Source organism: Labeo rohita, chromosome 5, assembly GCF_022985175.1.
Source record: "Labeo rohita strain BAU-BD-2019 chromosome 5, IGBB_LRoh.1.0, whole genome shotgun sequence".
In the NCBI taxonomy this organism is placed as follows: Eukaryota; Metazoa; Chordata; class Actinopteri; order Cypriniformes; family Cyprinidae; genus Labeo; species Labeo rohita.
Window position 1 is genome coordinate 38,965,372 of NC_066873.1, and position 20,588 is coordinate 38,985,959.

Sequence of the window (20,588 nt, forward strand, 5' to 3'; positions counted from 1 at the left end):
AGATCATCTGAAGTGTAAAAAGGACTGTTCACCCAAAAATGAACATTTGCTGAAAATACACTCACCCTCAGGCCATTAAAAATGTAGATTTGGAGAAATGTAGCATTATATCACTTGCTTACCAATGGATCCTCTGCAGTGAATAGGTGCCGTCAGAATGAGAGTCCAAACAGCTGATACAAACATCACAATAATACACAAGTAATCCACACCACTCCAGTCCATCAATTAATGCCAAAAAGTTGTGTGTTTGTAAGAAACAAGTCCATCATTAAGGCATTTTATCTTTAAACTATTGCTACTGGCCAAAATTGTTCATAGTAATGCCATAACTCACTTTCAGTGAAAAGATCCATCCCCTGTTGTCCTCTCACTCCAAAATCAATATTTGCGTATTTGTCTAGAACAGGTTTGGACTGCTTTTACTTGTAAACTGTGCTTGATCTATGCGCATCTCTCATCTGATTCAGACAAGATGATTTCTTCACTGGAGAAAGCAATATTATGGATAGAGGACTCGTATTTCATCCAGAAGCAACAGTGCTAAAAATGTCTTGATGAATTTGTTTATTACAAAAATGCAGCTTTTAACATCACAAGATATTAACCAATGGATTGGAGTGGTGTGGATTTCTTCTGGAGTACTGTGATGTTTTTATCAGCTGTTTGGGCACTTATTCTGACAGCACCCATTCACTGCAGAGGATCCTTTAGTGAGCAAGTGATGTAATGCTACATTTCTCCAAATCTAATTTTCATTTTGAAAAACAGGATTTAGTTATTTTATTCATTAACTTTATAAGATTTGGCTTACTTCTGTATAGCAATAAACACACAAGCACAAAAAAGTACTCACTTTGTATTTTCAATGGCAGAGACAAAGGAAGTCTGGAAGTGGCCAGTGGTGAGCAGATCTGGAGTGGTGTGTCCCTGGAACAGCAGACCGTCTTTGGCCATCTTCACCAGGATGAGTCTGACCAGCTCCCCCATGTACATCCCACTAATCATCTTCTCAAACCTGCACAAAAACAAAACATGCAGCAGGTGGAGTCAGACTGATGAACGTGATGAACACATGTGTCATGATGCATGTCGCCTAGAGGTTATTGATGCCACGCTAGGGCAGCCAATGCACTGGGGAGATCCATTTAGAGTCATTATTAACTTAAGTGAGATACTTAACCCAAGGTTGCTTCAGGAAACTATTTCTGTAATGAGGGGTGTAAAAAATATTTGTGAAAAAAAGGAGGAAGTGGTATGTTCACACAAATGATGATTCTTATCTGGAGACATGTCCTTGAAAGTAATTAATATAGAAGAGACAGGGCTCGCCCGCAACAAGATTTTAACTCGGCTATAATATACACTACCAGTCAAAAGTTTTTAAACAGTATGATTTTAGTGTTTTTTTTAAAGAATTCTCTTCTGCTCACCAAGCCTGCAATTATTTGATCCAAAATACAGTAAAAGCAGTAACATTGTGAAATATTTTTACTATTTAAAATAACTGCTTTCTATTTGAATATATTTTAAAATGTAATTTATTCCTGTAATCAATGCTACATTTTTTAGTATCATTACTCCAGTCTTCAGTGTCACATGATCCTTTAGAAATCATTCTAATATACTGATTTGCTGTTCAAGAAACATTTTATTATTATTATCATCATCAATATTTAAAACAGTTAAAGGAGAAGTTAACTTCCAGAACAAAAATTTACAGATAATGTACTCGCCCCCTTTTCATCCAAGATGTTCATGTCTTTCTTTCTTCAGTCGTAAAGAAATTATGTTTTTTTTTTTGTTTGTTTGTTTTTTTATTGAGGAAAACATTTCAGGACTTTTCTCCATATAATGGACTGCTATGGTCCCCCCGAGTTTGAACTTCCAAAATGCAGTTCAAATATGGCTTCAAACGATCCCAAATGCGGTTGTAAACGTTCCCAAAAACTCTGACCGTATTTTCTCCCTCAACTTTAAAAATCATTTCAAAATCATTCTGCATCACTGCAGAAGTACCAACCCAGTCTTTGCAAAGTGAACATGCAAAGAAGATCAAACACCCTTAACAAAAAAAGTAAAACAGCGATGTAGGATGATTTTGAAGTTGAGGGAGAACATGAGATGGAAGTTTTTCGGCATACCCTAACTGTCATGAACCAGAACAAAAACAGTTCAGGCAGAGCAAGAAAAGACGAGCATTTGACATTAAAAATTAAATTAATTGTATTATTTGTATGAAAATAAAATTGTTTCCCTAGATAAGACCCTTCTTTCTTGGTTGGGATCATTTACAACCACATTTGGGATCGTTTGAAGCCGCATTTAAACTACATTTTGGAAGTACTTGGTGCACCAGTGAAGTCCACTATATGGAAAAAAAAATCCCTGAAATGTTTTTCCTAAAAAAACATAATTTCTTTATGACTGAAGAAAGAAAGACATGAACATCTTGGATGACAAGGGGGTGAGCACATTATCTGTAAATTTTTGTTCTGGAAGTAGACTTCTCCTTTAAGCAAATTTTTTCAGGTTTCTTTGATGGATAGAAAGATCCAAAGATCAGCATTTATCTGAAATAAAAAGCTTTTGTGACATTATACACTATACCATTCAAAAGCTTGAAGTTTTTTTTTTTTTTTGGGTTATGATAAAGACATTTATAATGTTACAATGTTACAAAAGATTTCTATTTCAGACAAATGCTGTTCTTCTAACTTTCTATTCATCAAAGAAACCTGAATTTCTATTTTAACATGATAATAATAATAATAATAATAATAATAAAATATTAGAATGATTTCTGAAGGACCATGTGACTGGAGTAATGATGCTAAGAATTCAGATTTGAAATCACAGGAATAAACTACATTTTAAAACATATTAAAACAGAAAAGAGTTATTTTTACTGTTTTTGGTGTACTTTGGATCAAATAAATTCAGGCTTGGTGAGCAGAAGAGACTTCTCTCTTTTCAAAAAAACATTAAATATCTTACTGTTCAAAAACTTTTGACTGGTAGTGTATATATAATATATTATTTGAGATAGCGGCTCAAAAGTGGGTTTTTTTCCGAGTTTAACAATCTTACTTTAACAATCTTCTGTTAAATTCAACTTTTGGCACATGCACTACCTTTCAAAAGTTTGGGGTCAGTAATCTTTTTTTTTTTTCTTAAGAAATTAATGCATTTAGTGAGCAACGATGCGTTAAATTGATCAAAAGTGACAGTAAAGACATTTAGAAAGGTTTCCATTTCTCTGAACTTTCTATTCATCAAAGAATCATGAAATAACAGTCATGATTTCCACAAAATTATTAAGTGGTACAAATGCTTTCAACATTGATAAGAAAGCATCATATCAGAAAGATTTCTGAAGGATCACGTAACATTGACAACTGGAGAAATAATGCTGAAACTTCAGCCTTGCATCACAGGAATAAATTGAATTTCAGAATGATTAAATAACATCTTTAAATATAAATGACTGTATTTCTAAACAATTCAATTATAAATGCAACCTTGCTAAGCATTAGAGACTTCTTTCCAAAAAAAAAAAAAATTCCTTTTAAATGGTATTATAAAACGATACCTGCACAACAAAGTAGGCAGATTTGAAGTAGCCTGTTAATTATGAAGAAAAAGGGAAAAAAAAAAAAAAACTTGACCCTGGTCTATTATATATTGCTATATATAAACTGAAAAAAAGGGTACAGTAAGTAATTGACAAGATCATCTCGTGATTTACTGTACAACACTAATGAAAACCACTTATGTCTCTTTACACATTGCTGTTAGATTTCTTATTTATGGGAAAAGGAAGATGTTTGCAGTATTCGATCTGGACATAGTCTAAACATTCATCGTCTCAGGGAGCAGGATATGTGAGAGAACAATAACATTGACTTGCAATTATAAAGAAACAGCATATCCCCATTGATCTTTTGAAACCAGGACCTCTGGGGGGAAAAGCAGGAGTTTCAAAGCTACTTTATCAGTCCTGAATTATTGGTATGTGCATGTGCAAATACAATAGGGCAATCAATTGCCATACTCCACCACCGAGGGCATTTAGAGAGCTCAGCAACAAGCACTCGAAGCAACATATTTGATTATAGTTCTGCATTTCCTAAGCTTTCAAAGTGCTGCTTCTTAAACTGCGAAATGAAAGCGCCTGTGGAGTCACAATGACTAGGGTCAGGAGCTGCAGCTCCAAGACTCTCAAGCCCCATGAGTTCTGATCAGGAAAAGCAGGCTAATGCACAGTTAATGATGGCATAAGAGTTTATATAATGACTCTTTATAGCTATGGTAGCAGGACATATGGTCTTCCTAATATTGTTCACACTTGCCTTCAAGGAATGAACATGTACGCAAGAATGCCTATGACTTGGTGTCACCATGGTGACAACCTCGTTATCTTCTTCCGTAATTGCCTAGTAGTACAACCGGCTGACACAGCTGCCCTCCAGGGAAAAGGACTTCAATGGCTTTTTGTGTCAACAAAAGAACTGGTGGGAGTGGCACTAACTGTCAGGTGCGGGATTGTCACTCACAGCTGTTTGCCGGGGTTGAGGGAGCCAGCGTCAATCTCCCGATCAAATTCAGTGCGGATGTCATTCAGGGCACCGTCGTCACCAAACGCACCCCACTCCATGTTCACACACATGCGACCTTCGTCACCGTCCACCAGCTCCAAGTGCCGCATTTCTTCCATGTAGCACGCGTTGGTGCCTGTCCCTGTAAAAAACACACACCCAATGCGTTTACGCTTTGTTTGACATCATATGTTGCATGCAAACCCATAACTGCACCCACATTAAAAATGTTTACACAAATACATAAAAAAATGTTCAAACATCAACCAAAGAATCACATTAGTAGATTAGTGAAAGCAATTAAAATTTTAAATAAATAAATATCCACCTTTTTCTTCCAGTAAGAGTGGGTGTGGTCATAGGTAAATTTTATGGTTAGTTTTGCTGCTTGCTTGATATTGCAATTTGGCGTGTCTTACCATATTTTTTTAATGTATTATCTTAATTCACCCATAGGCTTACTTCCGCATTAAAGAAAAAGGTGGCTATATATCTTCTGCTTTTATTTATTTATTATTTTCAAGCCACGCGTTTCCTTTCCAGGCTTTTAAACTAGTGGTTTTTAAAGGGGTAGTTCACCCAAAAATGAAATTACTCAGCCTCAAGCCATCCTAGGTGTACTGTAAATGACTTTCTTCTTTCAGATGAATACAATCAGAGTAATATTAAGAAATGTCCTGGCTCTTCCAAGCTTTATAATGGCAGTGAATGGCTGCTGAGATTTAGAAGCAAAATAAAGTGCATCCATGCATCATAAAAAGTACTCCACATGGCCCTGGGGGGGTTAATAAAGGCCGATCCGATCCAAGGTGAATCGATCCATTTGTTTAAGAAAATATTATAAAGTTATAAAGTTTGAAAGAGCCAGGATATTTTTTAAATACAATTCCAATTGTATTCATCTGAAAGAAGAAATTCATATACATCTAGGATGGCTTAAGGGGAGGGAAAATAAGGGGTGATTTTCATTTTTGGGTGAGCCTATCTTTTTAAGTTTAGTGGTTAACATAACTTGAAGAGAAATGACCCATACTGAGACACTTCAAAATGGTTCTCACCTTTTTTGACCAATGAATTTCCATGACATCTCCATTTTACAGTAGTTCATGCTTAATGTATAAGTATTTTTAAAGGATTTCTTGTGGACTGCTGGAGATTATTTCCCATTTGTATGTATAGGAGATTCATACTTATGTATAAATGTCTCAACAAAGAGAAAAAAGACCTGAGATTTAAATGTGGTTTAAAGCAGGAAAGCAGAAATTTACATTAACTATATACAGTTCCATAACTTTTCACCACAGTATTATATTTCCATAACTTTAAAGAGACCTGGAAATTGAAAATGTTACAATTTTCCATGACTATGGGAATCAACACCTTTCCTCAGATTTGTCCAAATTCATTTTCTGTTTTAAGGTAGCATCAAGAAATCTGATATACAGTGTAGGCTTACCATTTAAAATATGCATGTGGTGGATCCGATATCTCTACAGTGTGATGTTGAATCTTTGGTGGTAAAGGAGCTTTGTGACTTATTAAAATGAACGTTTAGTCTCTGCAGCAACAACGCACATGAGCAACAAAAGACAGGAGAGTGTTCAAATTTATTATGTGTGAATCACTATGCACAAAGCCTGTCAACATGCTAAATGTGTCCTGCAATGACAAAGGCATGATGCATGTTGAGGCCAAAGAGCTTTTTAAAGATTAGGATCATGTAGCTACTAAAGCCAACAAGAAACAGCATGATGGAGAGTTTAAAATTTTCTTTTTAAAGGAGTGAAATTTTCTTTAACTACATTTTTAAAAGACAACATATCTACAGTCTGTGCTTTGTATATGCCATTTTCACTGAGCTACACTTCAAACAGGCATCGTCAGTCTTCTATCCAATGGGAAGAAACCAGAGTAATTGAAATGTCTAGCCAAGTGAAGTGGTACAAATCCATCCTCACGTCGCTTGATAAGAGTGACTCGGCTGTCTTTGCTTTGCGTATTTGAACTACTACTAAAGCAGATAACAAACTGGGAAGTTCAAGAAAATGCCAAAGGTGTGATTCATGTTGGGTGGGTCTGCTCTGAACTGTGCCTTTTAAAATATTACCCTTACAAAGGCTTGTGATTGTGAAACATAATCTCTTTATCTGTGTAGGAGTCTAAAACACAAATATTAGTTAAGAATATAATACTGGTTGACGTAATGATGCAGACGACTCATGTCTTCAAGCTGTGTAACGTCAGGAAGGAATCTTTTCATTCCTTTCTCTACAATGCATTTTTTACCGTTAATATGCAAACAAATGCAAATGCAAACAAACCAAGTAACAAAAGATTCCTCTTTAAAAAAAATACAGCCTGTTGGTTTTCTAAGTACTGTGAAAACCATATACTCAATAGATTCCCCCAAACCCTAAAATATTGTGTTTAAAGGTACAGGCAGGGGAATTTACTTTATTATATCTTCACAATGTTCAATTATATTTCAACTGTACACTCAACAGTGGTCTGGCTCAGTGGGAAATGGCACAGTAAGCCCTGGGTAAGCTTGTTTTATTAGCCAAGCTACCAGCAAAGCCCACTATAGTCTCTCAACATAAACCAGCTGCCTTCAGTTACAAAGGATTTTCTCTATTTGCATGACAGTAATCATGCTTAAGTACAGGAGTCTTATGTTAAGTTGCTATTATTTACTATCAATTTAACAAACATTTTACTTACACATTACACATTTAAATTTAGCATTAAAACTATTATTTAAAACATTTTAAAACATTTGTCTTTTCCTATAAAAAAAAATTGCAATATTTAAAAAAAATGAAATTGTAAATATTTAATATAGTAATTTAATATATCTGTTTTCTATTTTTAATACGTTTAAATGTAATTTATTACATTTAATATAATTTATTTCTGTGATTGCAAAGCTGATCAATGTTGAAAACAACTGCTGTTTATATACAGTTTAGAGGGACCATACAAAATGCATGTTATTGTTTATTTAGTACTGAACTGAATAAGATATTTCACATAAAAGATGTTTACATACAGTCCACAAGAGAAAATAATAGCTGAATTTATAAAAATGACCCTGTTCAAAAGTTTGAATACACTTGATTCTTAATACCGTGTTGTGACCTGAATGATCCACAGCTGTGTTTTTTTGTTTAGAGATTGTTGTTCATGAGTCTCTTGTTTGTCGTGAACAGTTCTTTAGAAAAAAATCCTTTAGGTCCCACAAATTCTTTGGTTTTCCAGCATTTTTGTGTATTTGAACCCTTTCCAAGAATGACTGTATGATTTTGAGATCCATCTTTTTTTTTTTTTACACTGAGGACAACTGACGGACTCATATGCAACTATCACAGAATGTTCAAATGCTCACAGATGCGTCAGAAGGAAAAACAATGCATTAAGAGCCTGGGGGTGAAAACTCACAGAATGGAGATTTGTACATTTTTCTTATTTTGCCTAAATAATATATTTTTTCCATTTAGTACTGCCCTTTAAAGGCTACAGAAGGTAGTTACATGTTTCTCAGAAGGCAAAAAAAGTTAAATTTACCCTATCTTCAAATTCCAAAAGTTTTCACCCCCCCGTCTCTTAATGCATGGTTTTTCCTTCTGAAGCATCTGTGAGCCTTTGAACCTTCTGTAACAGCTGCATATGAGTCCCTCAGTTGTCCTCAGTGTGAAAAGATGGATCTCAAAATCATACAGTCATTGTTGTAAAGGGTTCAAATACACAAAAATGCTGGAAAACCAAAGAATTTTTGGGACCTGAAGTATTTTTGAGAAGAACAGTGGGCAGTTTAACTGTTCAGGACAAACAAAGGACTCATGAACAACTATGACGAAACAAAAAAACACAGCTGTGGATCATTCAAGTAAGAACACAGTATTAAGAATCAAGCGCATGTAAACGTTTTTTTTTGGGTGGGGATTGGAAATCATGACACAGTTTGATTCTTTAAAAAAAAAAAAATTGAAATAGAAGGTATATTTATTCATTTCTAAACCTTCACTCCAGCTGTTAGTGTTTTAAAAGAACTTTGGCTGTACTTCCACTTGCAACTATAAATTTGGCTCTCTGTTTTTGTTTTCTAATGTGAGAGCGCGTTAAAATTATGTACAAACTAGAGACTGTAATAACTGAGCCTGTGCATATAAAGATTGTGTGAAAGACTCTGAGACATCTGCTCTAGCCTCTATAATTACACATATTTGACACATTATTGGGGAACATGAATCAAAACAATTAGCTCTTTTAGTGGAGTGTGAGAATTAGCATTGTTAAGACGCTACCAAAATAATTTTGTCAGGGCGTAATAATAGGCCTGAACAGGCTATAAAATACCTGAAATGTGTGTTGTTATATTCCCACAACCAATAACCAAAACAAATGACAGAACAAAAGGTCTGTGTTTGAATAAAGCACCTTTCATTCACACCAAGCACACCTGACAATATCACTGACACCCTGGCTGATATTTCCCACTGATCTCAGCTAGCATATGAGTGCAAATGTAAGACTGTGACTCACCGACAATGAGGCCGATCTCACAGTGATGGTCGTCATAGCCGCAGGTCATCATGGTGCCAACGGTGTCATTGATCACAGCCACAATGTCAATGTCAAAGTCCTGCAGAGAAAAAATAAATAAACAAATAAAAATGTTGGCACTTATTTGTTCTTTTGAACAACGCTGGAACACAATGCTCAAACAAAGCAATGTTACAGCAATTTTAATGGGTTAAAAGGGTGATGCTAAAACCTTTATTTGTTTTGTTTTTTTTTACTATTTCAGTTTAATTGTCTGTTGACCAGCACTTCAAACTATGCATGCTTCTCTGGTACCATCATCGTATCAGTTTCATTATGAAAACATTTTCTGTGGCTGATGCATAATTAATCACAAGGCATTTATATATATGTTGGTTCAAAAAATATTGATGCAGACATAAGTGCCCAAGGGTAGAATTCAAATCATTGGCCTCCTGGTGTTCTCCACTAACATACAACTTCAAGTCCTTGTTCTCCTTGTTAAAGGACTCGTTCACTTCCAGAATAAAAAAAATTGTATGGTAATTTATTCACCCCCATGTCATCAAAGATGTTCAGGTCTTTCTTTCTTCAGTTGAAAAGAAAATTAAGGATCTTGAGGAAAACATTCCAGGATTTTTCTTAATATAGTGGACATCAATGGGGATCAAAAGATTGCAGTTTCAGTGCAGCTTGAAAGGGCTCAACACAATTCCAGTCGAGGAATAAGTGTATTGTCTAGCCAAACAATCAGTCATTTTCTAAAAACAAATAAAAATGTATACACTTTTTAACCACAAATGCTCTTGTTGCTTTAGCTCAGCCTCACACATTACATAGTGATAGACAAGCATTTGTGAATTAAAAGTATGTACTTTTTGTTTTTGTTTTTTTTAGAAAATGGCAGATCATTTCCCTAGATAAGAGCCTTATTCCTCAGCTGGGATCGTGTAGAGCCCTTTGAAGCTGCATTGAAACTGCAATTTTGACCCATTGAAGTACACTATATAGAGAAAAATCCTGGAATGTTTTCCTCAAAAACCTTCATTTATTTTTGACTGAAGAAAGAAAGAGATGAACATCTTGGATGACATGGGGTGAGTAAATTATCAGAAATTTTATTCTGGAAGTGAATTAATCCTTTAGGAAATATCTTAAGAAACTGACAAAACATCAAAACCATTCAGAATAATCTTGTTTTCTTATTTATGCAAACATAAAACTTGTCTAGAATATTTGCAAAACATGATAAATCATTAAGACATAAGAATCAGTACTTTGACCTCTTTGACATATGTGACCCTGGACTATAAGGGTCATAAGGGTCCATTTTTTTTTTTAAATAAGCTTTTCATTGATGTATGGTTTGTAAGGATAGGACAACTATTTGAAAATCTGGAATTTGAAAAAAAAAATACTAAGATATAAAGTTTTTATATATTTACGGTAGGAAACTTACAAAATAATTCCAATTCATGGAACATGATCTTTATTTAAAGGGGTCATCGGATGCAAAGTTCACTTTTACATGTTGTTTGAACATTAATGTGTGTTGGCAGTGTATGTACACATCTACCCTATAATGATAAAAATTCATGCAGTGGTTTTTAATTATTCTATAAAAATAATATCCCCTTCTTCAAATCGAGCCATTCTCAGATGCCTGTCATCACACCGACAGAGGCTGCTCCCACGACAGTTGATTGACATGAGCGTCTTACCTAAGATCAGCTGTCACAGTCCTAACTCCATTGTTCTGATGCCGGAGCAGGGATGTAAGTTAGACAAGAATATCTCAGATTGAGCGATTGAAGTGTTGTGTTGCTGGATGTAATAATGAACATAGTGGTCGTCATTTACTCCCGACATCTGAGCCGCTGGAGATGCAGTGGATTACGTTTGTTTGTGAAAGGAATGTGCCTCCCGATCTACATAAATGCGTCTATGTTCGCACACATAATGTGTGATCCAGCTTCACTTACAGCAGAAGTGAGTATAAGGGTTTTTTTTAATGAATCTTTGAAACATAAAATAACTAATATCTAAATATATTTTAAAATATAATTCATTCCTGTGATGACAAAGCTAAATTTCTTCAGTGTCTTCAGTGTCACATGATCCTTCAGAAATCATTCTAATATGCTGATTTGCTGCTCAAGAAACATATTATTATAAATATATATGTACATAAAAAATAGTGTTGCTTAATATCTTTGTGGAAACTCTTAATTTTGAACACATTTTTATTTAAACTTCCGTTACAAAAAAAAAAAATCCTGTCAATTTTGATCAATTTAATGCATCCTTGCTGGATATAAGCATTCATTTCTTTCAGAAAAAAAAAAAAATCTTACTGAGACCAAACTTTTGAACAGTAGTATAAATGCTACCACTGAGTATTTGGATCTGTCAGTAGATTAGTTGATAAAACCTTCATAAAAATGAAAGTAAAGTACAATTATATACATAAAACGCTTCAAAGCTTTTGACTTTTTTCACGCACCGTTAAGACTGTACTAGAAACACTATTAAACCATTAGCTTCAGAATGTAAAACCATGACACACAGACTCATGACACTCACCCCTCTTTTCTTAATGGCTTTTCTCAACAGGCCCACAACATCTCTCCCCTCCACTCCACTCGCCTTAAAACCTTTGGTCCAAGAGACGAGAAAACTCTGTACAGAAATAAGGGCAGCCATGGAAACGTGATATTCTCATAGAAGAGCAGCTAATTTTAAGTGTTGTTTCCCTTTAATCCTTTTCCCCTTCTCATCTCACCTCATCTAGTTTGGTCTGCTGGCAAGGAAATGAAAAGGTAAAGCCAAGAGGCAGCTTCTTGTTCTTGATGCCCATTTTTTCAAGGAAATTGGCCAAGCATTCAGCTATGTGATCGAAGAGCTGGAAAAGAAAAGGGAAAGACATGATTAATTGTAAGGCTTTTTTGAATAGATTGCTTAGCTTAGATTAAGGATTCATTACATTTAAAAGCATCCTGTGTCAAAAAAAAAATAGAAAAATATGGCACAAAATGTTCTAATTATCTGTAGGTAGATCAAAGGGATCAAAAATATCAAGTTAGCCCCAAGGTGTTATTTTCATCTCACAAGTATGAAATATTTCAGAGGCCACAGAAGCAAAAGTACATATTACATCAGGTATGATTGGGGGTTTTTAAATGAACAGCTCTTCAGGTTAAACTAAAGTGGAAACAAGCATCAGAGAAGCCCTTGAAAATGAAGCGCCCATGTGAAAATCCAAAAGGGACTGACAATCAATATGTAGTGCAGTCTTCTCATGTCAAGCATTACACGTTGAAATTATAAAGCCATAATGCCATGGGCTGTAAGGAACCAGGTGCAACTCATCATCTTCTGCCAGCTGGGTTCCAACTGTACCTTCCACCTCCCGGTCATGCACATGCATAAAGGACTCTTGTGGCTGAATTGCAATGATTGAAGTCCAGACAGTCTTCAATGCAGAGGCCAAAGGACATGTTCATTGCCAGACTAACACTGAAGTATGTGGATGAAGTATGTAGGAAAACATTTTTTGTTTGGTATTGTTTGGTTGTAAACCTGGCATGTTTCAGTTCCCAACTTTTATACAGATTTATGACCATTTATAAGATATTCTTTGCATAACTTCAGCATATTTATGCCTCAGGACAGAAATGAAACAGATTTGAAGACATAATAAATGAACGTGTCTGTTTTATACATCTAGGATTTAACCATATGGAACGCACTCAAGTGTTAAAGCTGTTTTAAACATTGTAGAAAAAAATAACGTGCATTAAAACGGCAACATGACACTCATTCATTTGGCCTTTGTCTAAGCTGGTAATTTTATGCAGACAGATGGTGCTTTGCGATGCAAGAGAGAGTGAAAGTATTCAATATATCATAGCTACTGTTATGGAAATGAAACGAGAGAAATGTTAAACCCTTTAATAAATTCAATTTCTACATCTTCACTCTCAGATTAAACAACTGGAGAAAGTTCATACAGTCAGCTTTGCAATTTGGAATTGGCGCTCATTGTACATGTTTCTACTATTAAATACTCAATTGTGGTTTAAACTTGTCATTAATGAATCCAGACTACAATACAATGTTATTTATAATGCATAATTAAAAAAATTTCAACAGACCCACAGATAAAAACAGATTACGTGCCTTGCATGTTACGGTCACAGTAGGGCTCATTTAACAATAATTATGTGTGGAAAAGTTTTCAAAAAAATTCTTTCCTTGATCTAATGTTAATAAATCCTGATTACTTACTCTAAATTAGACCGAGCATGTACAGTTGAGGTCAAAAGTTTACATACATCTTGCAGAATCTGCTAAATGTTTATTATTTTACCAAAATAAGACAAAATGCATGTTATTTTTTATTTGGCACTGACCTGAATAAGATATTTCATATAAACTTTTACATATAGTCCACAAGTGAAAATAATAGTTGAATTTATAAAAATGACCCCGTTCTTGATTTTTAATGCTGTGTTTTTACCTGAATGATGCACAGCTGTGTTTTTTTGTTTGTTTGTTTGTTTAGTGATAGTTGTTCATGAGTTTGTCCTGAACAGTTAAACTGCTTGATGTTCTTCAGAAAAATCCTTCAGGTCCCACAAGTTCTGTGGGTTTTCAGCATTTTTGTGTACTTTAACCCTTTCCAACAGTGACTGTATGATTTTTAGATACATCTTTTCACACTAGGGACAACTGAGGGACTCATATGCAACTATTACAGCAGATTCAAACACTCACTGATGTTTCAGAATGAATGGAATTTGAAGATCAGAGTAAATTTAACTTATTTTGTCTTCTGGGAAACATGTAAGTATCTTTTGTAGCTTCTGAAGGGCAGTACTAAAGGACAAAATACTACATTTATGCATAATAATAAAAAAAAATGTACACATCATCAAATGTACACTTCATTCTGTTCAGAAGTTTTTACCCCTGGCTCTTAATGCATCGTTTTTCCTTCTAGAGCGTCAGTGAGCGTTTGAACCTTATGTAATAGTTGTGTATGAGTCCCTCAGTTGTCCTCAGTGTGAAAAAGATGGATCTCAAAATTCTACAGTCATTGTTGGAAAGGGTTTAAATACACAAAAAAAGCTGAAAAAGGAATTTGTGGGATCTAAAGGATTTTTCTGAAGAACAGCAGGCAGTTTAACTGTTCAGAACAAACAAGTGACTCATGAACAACTATCACTAAAAATAAAATAAAAAAATACAATAAAAAAAAACAGCTGTGGATCATTCAGTTAACAACATAGTATTAATAATTAAGTGCATGTAAACCTTTGAACTGTAATTTTATTAAATTCAACTATTATTTTCTCTTGTGGACTATATGTAAACGTCCTTTATGTTCAATGTCTTATTCAGGTCAGTCTTAAAAAAAATAAATAAATAACATGCATTTTGTATGACCCCTCTTATTTTGGTAAAAAAATTAACATTTTGCAGACTCTGCAAGGTATATGTAAAATTTTGACCTCAACTGTATGAGACACATATAGCTTTTGTTATGTTGGAATAAAGCAGACTTAAATTAAAGGGATAGTTCACCCAAAAATGAAAATCCTTTCATTATTTACTATTTGGAAAAAATGTTTTCTTACTGATGAACATTGAATACCATTGTATGGAAAAAATAATGAAAAACACTTAGGGTCAGATTTACTAAACAGGCCAAATTAGCGTTAGAGTGCAATTCCATAAAAGCATCGACGGGAGGGGAAAATTCAACATGTGATTTACAGACAATGCGCACATTAAAGAACACAGATGCGGCCAGATAATTTCGACCAGTGCAATCTACCAAGACCAGCGCAAATTACCGGCTGCTTTGAGACATGCTTTTTTAGGCATTAAATAATGGCAAAAATACCAGTAATTTGACGAGCACAAACATTATTAAAATCGCGCTGCGTGACTCATTTTAATACTCACATCCCATAAATTTTTATTCTGAAATGGAAACCCCTACAAATGCATATTCAATAATGTCACACACATTCTTCACAGCGCGTCTTTAGTAAGTACTTACAGTACTATTTTAACACCAAAAGATGGTTTGCGCTGGCGCAAGCTGTTAGTAAATCTGGCCTTTAATCTTCCATGTTCCACAGAAGAAAGTCAGTCATACAGGTTTGGAACAACACTGGGGTGAACAAATTACAGAGCTTAAATTTTTGGGTGAGCTATCCCTTTAAATATGATACACCTATTAATGAATCAGATTTCTGCTGCATGAGAACTTTGCAGACAGGTTTAGAGAATGAGGGGGATCATCAAGAAAGACAAAAATAGAAGATAAGCTGAAGAAAGAAAAAAACAAAGAAACATTTGTGTGCGCACAAACTCCTCACCTCTGTCCCACTGCCCCTCATGATGTTCTCTGGAATGGCGTAGATCTGGTTTTCCATCTCCACGTTTTGCTTTCCATTACTGGACACTTTGACAAGCAGAACCCGGAAATTTGTTCCTCCCAGGTCAAGGGCAAGAAAGTCACCCGTTTCTACAAACAAATCAACGGTAAAAAGAGCAGATTTTGAGAAGACAGCATCACAAGAACAAGATGGCAATGTTTTGAGAATAATTTCAATAATACAACATATATTTTACAACAAATGGTCAAAATTATGAAAATAAAAGGGCAGAAAAAAGCAAGGATAACAAAATTATTTATTTTAGGGCTGCAGGATATATTGAAATAAACTGTCCAATCGCACTGGCTGCTATATTATTAAATAAATATTTTCTTATATTTCTTATGTTTCTTATAACTCACCGGTTTCAGAACGATGAGATGCATTTACAAGCATGTAGTTCATGAATGATACACTGTTTCAGCATCTGAGAACACCTTGGTTTAATTACTGTGAAAGGAGCTGTTCTGAGATACCGATATCATGGTAGGTCTCGACAATATGGCCTTGAGACAGCTGACGGGGCCAGTGCTGCAGCGTCATGAACGTTTTTCATTTGCACGTGTCTTAAGTAGTGCTGTCAATTGATTTAAAAAAACAACAACATAAAGACAGTATATTTTATTTGTTAATTTTTATTTTTATTTTTAATGACTGAAGGTATCACTGATACCAATACTACTGATGTCTCTAGGAAATTGCTCTTTTTTTCCTAATATTTAACTACTGACTAGCAGAGGTGGGATCAAGTCATTGTTTACATTCAAGTCCCAAGTGAAGTCCCGAGTCAAGACAGGCAAGTCCAAGTCTAGTTGCAAGTCCTCCGCTTTAAGCATCAAGTTGTAAACAAGTCATTAGTGCTGTTTGGCCAAATTAATGTCTCTGTATTAATTACTACAGCAAATTTAAAATCAATAATAGTCTATAGTAAGTATAATTCTAAAGGTATAATAATTAGTGGTGTTTCATTGACAAATGAATCATTGTTTCTGAAGAAACTTAGGTCTAAGTGAATGAATAATTTATGTGAAGTCCTCTGTTTCATTTGTTAATGATTCTTTGCTTTTAATGAATCAACTGAGTCAATTTTTTAATAACCTGCTAATACGTAGTACAGATGCTCATTTATCATGTGCATCTGAAACCACAGTGGACGTTCTGGAGTGCACTCATTCAATCCCACAATGCACCGCAAAAATGAGTGTACAACCGATATACACTCAACGGCTAGAAATAACCCATAATGCACCGTGAGAGTCGTGCACCGAATTAATTCCTGAGTCTCGCCAGAAGATGGCATCCGCAAATGAATCATTCATCCATTCATTTTTAAAGCACTAATCCACGCTGTAATACAACATAGGTACAAATTCATTGTAAATTGATTATTAAATAGTTTAACTACGGTTTATAAATAATTTCCATGACAGAGCTCAAGATAAATCCTTTAATCTTACTATTGGAGCTGCCCCTTTCAAATGATTATTAAACAGCAAAAGCGGAAGTGCTTCCAGTGCACTCAGTATCCGAATTCACTCACTCGTTTTCATTCATTCCTTTAAGTGAACTGTATAAGTGGACTAATGTAGGGAATAGCGAATGAGGGTATAGGAGGCGATTTTGGATACAGCCATAGTAGAAACTTTCTGGCAGGTGTGTTGAGGCAAGTTGGATCTAAACTCTGCAGGACACCGGCCCTCCAGGACCGAGTTTGGGAACCCCTGGACTAGCCATTCAAGATAACAGTATAACTGAGAGCTAACAATTTTAATATTTATTAGACTTAAAAAAAATTTAATTAAATTTAAAAAAAATAATAATAATTTAAGTGAACTTAAAACAATCTTCACATAAACCATTATTTGCCTTTGCCCTTCAGCAAGTACTGAACGTTATCAAACACTAAATACAAATAAATATAGATAAATCCTTAAAACTACAAAAGTTATTGATTTTCTCTTTTTCTTTTGTTTTTTGATTAACAGACATCACAGCAGGTGGGTTATTAGGTTATTTGGATGCTATTACTTTTAGAGCTGCCACTGCTAAACGTGACACGGATCTGACACGCACCAACCCTTGCTCCGCCCCTGCGTTAACCGCATTAAATATTTTTAACGCCATTAAACTGGAAAAATTTGACAGCACTAGTTTTAAAGTATTGTCACTTTAACTGCTTTTAAAGCATCAAAAGAAAAACTTACTGTTGCATCTCTGACGGTGCATGCAAACCACGAATTGAGCTCTCTTTTGCACCGTTTACTTGAACAAATACACAAAAATAATGTCAAAATACCATCTTGGCGACTTTTCTTGTAAACACAGATGGTTATGTCTTGAGTCAATATAAACAGCTGAGAAACAATCTGATGTTTATCTGTGCGTTAGTCCTTAAAGCGACAGCAGCCTAAACAGATCCTGGAACTGTCTGTGTCAATAAAGCTCTGTTCACTTGTTCTGTTGACCGATAAATTTTTGTAGCTTTAACAAAGATTAATCTATATTAAATTTAAACAGTAAAGACTTTGCAGTGTTATTCTATATTTGATAATTTAATTTCTGTACCGGATGCTATTGTTAGACCTACCTGAAAAACTTAAACCACTGTTTATTTCATTTGTGTCTTTATTGTATTTTATTTATTTGTGCTGTTGTTTATTTGTTTATTTATTACTTACTGTTCACTTGTCTTCAATAATGTCTGAACTATATATTAGTTAAGGTTGTAGTTTTTGCTGTGCTATCAAAATAGGTAAAAAAAAAAAAAAAAAAAAAAAAACATTTTATTATGGCAATGCAATTTTTTTTCTTCCTCATTTTCTATGCAAAGACACTTCTCAAGAAAGTCACCCCACTACATCTAGAATGATTCATTCTTTCCAAATAAACTATTTAAGTTATCTGGTAAAAATTATTGTATTTTTTTTTTCACATTATGGGGAAACAAAATATCGCAATGTCAGCTTTTTCCAATATTGTGCAGTCCTAAACCATTGGCAAAACAACCGCAATGCTTGTACACCGTGTTATAACTTGTTTCTTGACACTTAATGACTTTATTATCCAAATGTTTAATGTGGAATTAAAATGCAACTACCTCCCAGTGACTGGACGTGCCAAGTTTCTGAACACTGCTCATATGGGTCATTTTATAATTAGCGATACATTTAGAATTTAATGTGAAGAAAATTTTTTCCTTTTTCCCAAAAACCCAAACATGACCTTACATAGCTGCTATATAAATAAAGGTGATCTGTAGGAATATGTGCATAGAATATCATCTATGTTTGCTACTGTGCACCATGTTACTTTTACTGGGTAACACAGTTGACAGGTAACTTAGTTGACATTTTTAGTGTTTTGGGCCTATACTCAACATGGAAGACTAGAACTACTGAGCATATGGTATGTTTACAAATATATTTTCATAAACAAAACATAAGTTTTAGTTCAACTGCCTTGTTAAAATATGCAGCAATAATACTTGTGTAACACTGTTGACAGTCAATTAATCCACTCTTGACACAGGTTTGCTAGTTTAACCAATATTAGGGGAAAGAGAGAGAACATAACTTCAAGTGTTTTATCCATGTGCTTCTAGTCGAAATATCATCATACTGTGAACATTATGTAAGAATTGGACAAACCATTTCTTTTTGAGGGCGGGTCTCTAGTGGGTAACTTAGTTGACAATGGTTTTTCAGACACAATTAAAACAAGTTATATCACAATAAAAACTTATTTATGAAGTGCACACCCAAATGTCTTGATAACCTAATCTAACTGACGGCAAAACTATAAAATTAATTTATATTTGAGGTCATTTTCATGCTTAAATGCAGAGTAGAATGAGCAACTTTATAAAATCGGACAGCTGAATACCAGGGTTGTATGGGATATGAACATCATTTTTGAACAAAAGATATGGCTTTTTCAACATACAGTAGTGTGATTGGGAAAAATATACTTGTGTACTAGAAAATTAAACATCTGGGCTTTATATAGATGAAAATATGTTAAAAATATACTTCACGGACATGAGATGTACCCACAATTATAGAATGACCCATATCTGGTCTCTATGTTCATGTACTAATCTGTTTCAAAACAAGTATTTGCAATTTAATTCCAATAAAAAAAAAAAAAAAAAGTATTTTCAGACTAGGGAAGAAGTTTGATTGCTATAAACTCACAGTGAATTTCCAAAGATAAAGGGACATTTTGCTCATGATATGACCTCTATAGAACTAGTCCTTGCACGCTTTTCTATGCCTAACATACATCTTTCCAGTTTCAAATGTCTTTCAGAAAGCGTTTGTTGAACTAACAAGGTAAGAGTAGATGTCGGTTAGCACAGATGAGACCTTCTACCCTGTTATATTGTACAATGTCAGAATAACATCAGGCTTCATGTGCACAACCCTGAGATGTCCCTTTAAAACGACAAAACATTGTAAATAAAATGAATGAAGTCCCTGACTAAGCGTTGATGGCAAACATCCATGTGGACACGTATCCACCTTGGTCTCACAGATCAGTATCGTTCCCTTGGCAACACCTCCTAACAGCGTTTTGTGGCTCACACCCACATGACTACATTTCTGTGTGCAGGCATTCTTTCCAGGAAGCAGAGTACAGTTATTCTTTTCAAACTCTGCTTGAGACATTGTCTCATCTCGCGTGCACAGTAAAACACCCTCAGATGACGGCGACAGCATCGGGTTGGTGTCGGTCACTGTGACAAACACACACACACACACACTGAAACACATCAATAGTGACCATGATAATACCACACCTGGAGAGCTGGATCAATAATTTCTTCATCTCACAACAAACAGGAACACAACACTTCTAGGACAGAACAACATGTTTCATAGGATGCTGACAACAGTGTACCACTCCACCCATGACTTGACCTGTTTTAAACCTGATTCCCGCTGAATACGAACGCTTTGCAATTCACAATATCAAACACATTGTCTGTTCACTTATTGAT

The 20,588-nt window shown here is 34.8% G+C and overlaps 1 protein-coding gene across 1 annotated transcript in view; it reads right to left on the reverse strand.

Annotated features, from left to right (window-relative positions):
• The window catches only part of hk2 (hexokinase 2), a 61,741-nt gene that overhangs the window by 27,040 nt on the left and 14,113 nt on the right, over positions 1-20,588 (reverse strand). The window contains exons 3-8 of the mRNA XM_051109321.1: positions 15,530-15,678; positions 11,923-12,042; positions 11,724-11,819; positions 9,141-9,240; positions 4,557-4,740; positions 857-1,018 (exon numbers count right to left, since the gene is read on the reverse strand). Coding sequence (XP_050965278.1) covers positions 857-1,018; positions 4,557-4,740; positions 9,141-9,240; positions 11,724-11,819; positions 11,923-12,042; positions 15,530-15,678 — 811 coding nt within the window. The remainder of the gene's footprint in view (positions 1-856; positions 1,019-4,556; positions 4,741-9,140; positions 9,241-11,723; positions 11,820-11,922; positions 12,043-15,529; positions 15,679-20,588) is intronic.